Source organism: Nannospalax galili, unplaced genomic scaffold, assembly GCF_000622305.1.
Source record: "Nannospalax galili isolate Female #2095 unplaced genomic scaffold, S.galili_v1.0 scaffold7, whole genome shotgun sequence".
Classification (NCBI taxonomy): domain Eukaryota; kingdom Metazoa; phylum Chordata; class Mammalia; order Rodentia; family Spalacidae; genus Nannospalax; species Nannospalax galili.
Window position 1 is genome coordinate 9,172,283 of NW_008359081.1, and position 4,466 is coordinate 9,176,748.

At 40.9% G+C, this 4,466-nt stretch overlaps 1 protein-coding gene across 1 annotated transcript; it reads right to left on the bottom strand.

Annotated features, from left to right (window-relative positions):
* Nucleotides 1-857: 857 nt before the first annotated feature.
* LOC103725435 (ferritin heavy chain) lies at nt 858-4,052 on the bottom strand. Its single transcript, XM_008822751.1, is given in 4 exon segments — nt 858-971; nt 974-1,119; nt 1,122-1,529; nt 4,001-4,052. Coding segments are annotated over 4 exon segments (720 nt in total).
* Between the last annotated feature and the right edge of the window lie 414 nt (nt 4,053-4,466).

Genomic DNA, 4,466 nt, shown 5'->3' on the forward strand with positions numbered 1-4,466 from the left:
TCTAATTTCAGCTTGACAACCTCATGGCTATGAGGGAGTCAGCCTAATTTTGATTTCCTATTATCATTGTTGCCCAGGGTGAGATATCAAAAGTATTCCATTATCTTTCAGGGGTCTCACTTTTATTATCCACAATCATCAAATGCTGTTTGTGTATTTTAGTGAAGTAATAGATTTTAGGTAAATTCGAAGACTTTATCTTAATCCTTACCAATTCTATTTGCTTCACTTCTTTCTGTAATTTATTTATTTTTATTTCATCATTTTTTTGCCTTTGTGAGACAGGGTCTCCCTGTAGCCCCAGCTGGCCTGGAACTGGCTAATGTAGCCTAGGCTGGCCTAAAGCTCACAGAGATCTACCTGCCTCTGCCTCTAGAGTGCTGGGATTAAAGGCCTGCAACACCAGGCCTGGCTTTGCTTCACTTCTTTCCCAGAGTTACCATGTGTTTACACTTATACCATGCTTAGACATAGGGCTACAGGTCCCCACCCCCTGCCTCACCTCCCATACTCATGTGGTTTATACAGAAGGCTAATTTGGTGTTTTCTACAACCAGTGAGTTGTTTTTCCTCTCCACTACTAGAGCCTTTAGCTGAAAATAAATGGGGCTCCAGCGTGTGAAGAGACACCTGGATACCTATCTTCGATGTAAAAGGGAATAAATATGTCCTCACCCTTTAAAGGTTAGAGTTTTGCAAACACAATCCAAATGGACACTTTCATTCTGCTTAGAAACAAATAAATGTATTGCAAACAACCGTAGAACAGAAAGGAAAAACTAGAGAAACTGCTGGAAGTGCAATGTGAGCACCTGGCGGTACCCGGAGTCCCCATGGCACTAGGAGAGAGTCCCAGTTCATTTCTTCTTGTCGATTTCTGCTAAGGTGAGCTTGTCAAAGATGTCGAGAGCCATGCTCTTTCCTGGAGCCCCCAGCTGGCGCAGGTTGATCACATAGCCACCTAACTCTCGTCCAGAAATTCGACCTGCTGGGGCAGGAAATGGCTTTTCAGATAGAAGCACAGGTAAATATCGCCTTTGTTGGTGGCCATCTGGTACAGGTCGAGGAGGCTCTGGTTGAGGGTCTTCTCCAGGTGTAAAGCGCATTCCATTGCCATAGGCCATCGAACCCCCATCATCACCAATCATGGTGGTATTGATTGGTAGCTCTCCCAGGGGAGAGGCAGCCACGGTGCTGGGTCAAAAGTAAACATAGCATCTCTGTGAGCTTGATCCACTTTTCTGACTCGTTCAGGAAGAAGTACGCAAAGTATGCCAGGGCCACTTCATCTTGATTGCTGTACGAAGCCGTGGACAGGTAGATGTTGGAGGCGTACACCTGTAACTGGATCTGAGTGTTGACGGCAATGTCACACTCGTGCTGGGAATTCTGTTGAATCTGGAAATGAAGCGGCCATGGAGGGCAGCGAGAATACTGAGGCACAGTTGGCACAGGCACCAAGAAGGCTTCACCAGATCGATCACCAGCAGTGGATCCAGCAGGGGTGGTGACACAATCTTCACAGGCACCTCAGGAGTGAATGGCAGAGCAGGTGATCCAGACAACACAGGTCTGTGGCTCTGGCGAGTCTGAGTCTGAGGCAGCAGCACAGCTATATCACCAACAGCAAAAACTGCTCTACTGGTGCGGTGGTTTATTTAATAAGGTCAAGTGTCAAGAGGTGTGGCATGAGTGCTGATCTCTATAGCAACCCAGAAGTTTAACATTGACCAGCTCACACATATGTTTTTGAAAGTTATTAATAAAGACCCAAACTTTTAAAATTTATTGATATTTTACATGTATGAATGTTTTCCTTGTATGCGTGTATATGTGTACAATACTCCCCTATGCCAGAAGATGGTGTCAGATTCCCTGCAACTGTAGTTACAATTGGTTGCGAGCCACCCTGTGGGTGCTGGGAACTGAACTTGAGTACTCTATAAGAACAACAAATACTCTTAAATGCCGAGCTTTCTCTCTAAACCTAGGAAGCGTTTTTTTTTTTTTTTTTTTTTTTTTAAATCACCTGGATGGTTATTTAAGTTATTTGAATATTACCTAATTATGATTACTTCATTAACATAGTACATTTTTGTGATGCTGTCTCTTAATCTCATAAAGATTTACTTGAATAAGAAGTCAGAAGTTGGAGGTCGGAAGGAAGGGGTGTGTTTCATGACCAGTTCTGACAACCATTATTTCTAGAACATTAAAACAAATAACAGAGTAGAATTTGATTCCCAGAACCTATGGTAGAAGGAAAGAAAGACTCCAGGAAGTTGTCCTGTGACCTCATATGTGTACTGGCATGCCTACAGGCACATACATAATAATAAATAAAAATAAAAAATAAATAAAAACAAATTTAGGGACTGAAGAGATGGGTCAGCGATTAAAAGCATTTATTATTTTTGCAGAAGACTCTATTTCAATTCCCAGTACCCACATCACAAGCCCAAGCACCAAGAAAGCAGCAACAGGTTCATCATAAGAAGTAGATCTGGCAAGGGTGGTGGCCAAACGGCCTCTCCCTCCAGCTCTGGGAACATCGGATGCTTCAGGCCTCTGTAAGCGCCTGTACACATGTGCACATGCCCACCACACAGTCATACACACATATGCATATTTAAAAGATTTCAAAATTAGACTTTAAGAAATAATACTAGAGGACATGAAGTTGGGGTAGGGTGTGTGTGAGGGATGGCAATGTGACTGTGGTGATGGGGAGGGGGCCTGAATATGATCAAAATGCTTTGTGTGAAATACTCAAAGAATCAACAAAACATTTTTACATTTTAAAAATCTATTTTTATTTTCACATGTATAAGCATTTTGCCTGCATGTATGTAAGTGCACCTGTTTGTGCAGTGCCGGCGGAAGTTAGAAGAGAGTGTTGGATCCCCTGGAACTGGAGTTACAGACAGTTGTTAGCCTGCATGTGGGTGCTCAGAACCAAACCCTACTGTTTTGGAAGAGCAGTCAGTGCTTTTAACTGCTGAGCCATCTCTCCACGCCCCCCCCCCAATATTTTCTAAACATCTTTTAAAAATAAAACAGGGTCGGGAGAGATGGCTCAGCAGTTAAAAGCACTGACTGCTCTTGCAGAGGACCCAGGTTTGAGTCCCAGCAACCACGTGGCAGCTAACAACCATCTGTAACTCCAATTCCAGGAAATCCAACTCCCTCTTCTGACCTACATGGTCATTGCACAACACAGGTGCACTTACAAACATTCAGGCAGTACACTCATACCCATCATAAAATAAAAAATAATAAACAAAATATTTTTAAAAAATAAATAAGACAAATTTAACAAAAACAATTTGCTTTAGAGCCCAGCATGGTGTTGCATAGCTGTAATCTTAGCACTTGAGCTGTAGAAACAAAAGAATGTAGTTCAAAACCAGCCTGCGCTTACATTCCTTGCATCCTGTAACCATCATCAAACTGTAAAAGACGTTTTAATGGATATTTGGTTTTTATTTGAATTTTTAAGTGGTACAAGTATATACTGTACACTGAGATTTCCCTCCCATGCCCTTGCCCTCTCCTTTCTTTCTTTTCTCTCTCTTGTTGATCTCTTGTGTTCCTCTGTTCTAGACAGTGTCACTCCTTTCATGTATCTGTATAAAATCTAGGCACCACAAATGAGAGAAAACATACTTGTCTTTCTGAGACTGACTTAATTCACCTAATGAGTATCTCCAGTTCCATTCATTCTTCTTTATGAATTAAAAATTCCATTGTGTATATAAATGACATTTTCTTTATCCATTCCTCGGTTATTAGACACCTAGGATGGTTCCCTAAGTTAAGTATTGTGAATAATGCTCCAATAAACATGGGTATGTAAGTATCTCTGATGCAGAGATACTTGGCATACTACCAGAAAATACCTAAGAGTGGTATTGCTGGGCTACATAGTAGATCTATTTTTAGCTATTTTGAGGAATCTCCATAGTGATTTTCAAGTGGCTGGACTAGTTTACATTCTTACTAGCAGTGTATACAGGTTTCCTTTTGTTCACATCCTTGTCAGCATTTGCCATGTGTTTACTTGACACTCCATCTTACTTCAGTTAAAATGGCTATCATCAATAGAATGAAACTTCTTATCACTCCAAAATTATATCCAGTATCCACTGACAGTCACTACCTGTCTTGCACTTTCTCTAAGTCTGCAACCACTAATCTTTCTGATTCTGTAGATAAGTTTGTTATAGGTATTTTAAATATATGGGATTATACCATATCTGTTTTTTATGTATGGCGTCTTTCATTTGGCATAATGATTTTGATCTCTGTGTTTTGTATTGCTAAATAAATACTACACTCTACGGATACACCACATTTGGGTTACTTTTATTTTCTGTCTGTTATGACTAATGTTGCGAAGAACATTTATGTACAGGTATTGTAAAAGATGTTGTCAGTTCTCTTGGGTGTGCATACAGGAGGAGAAC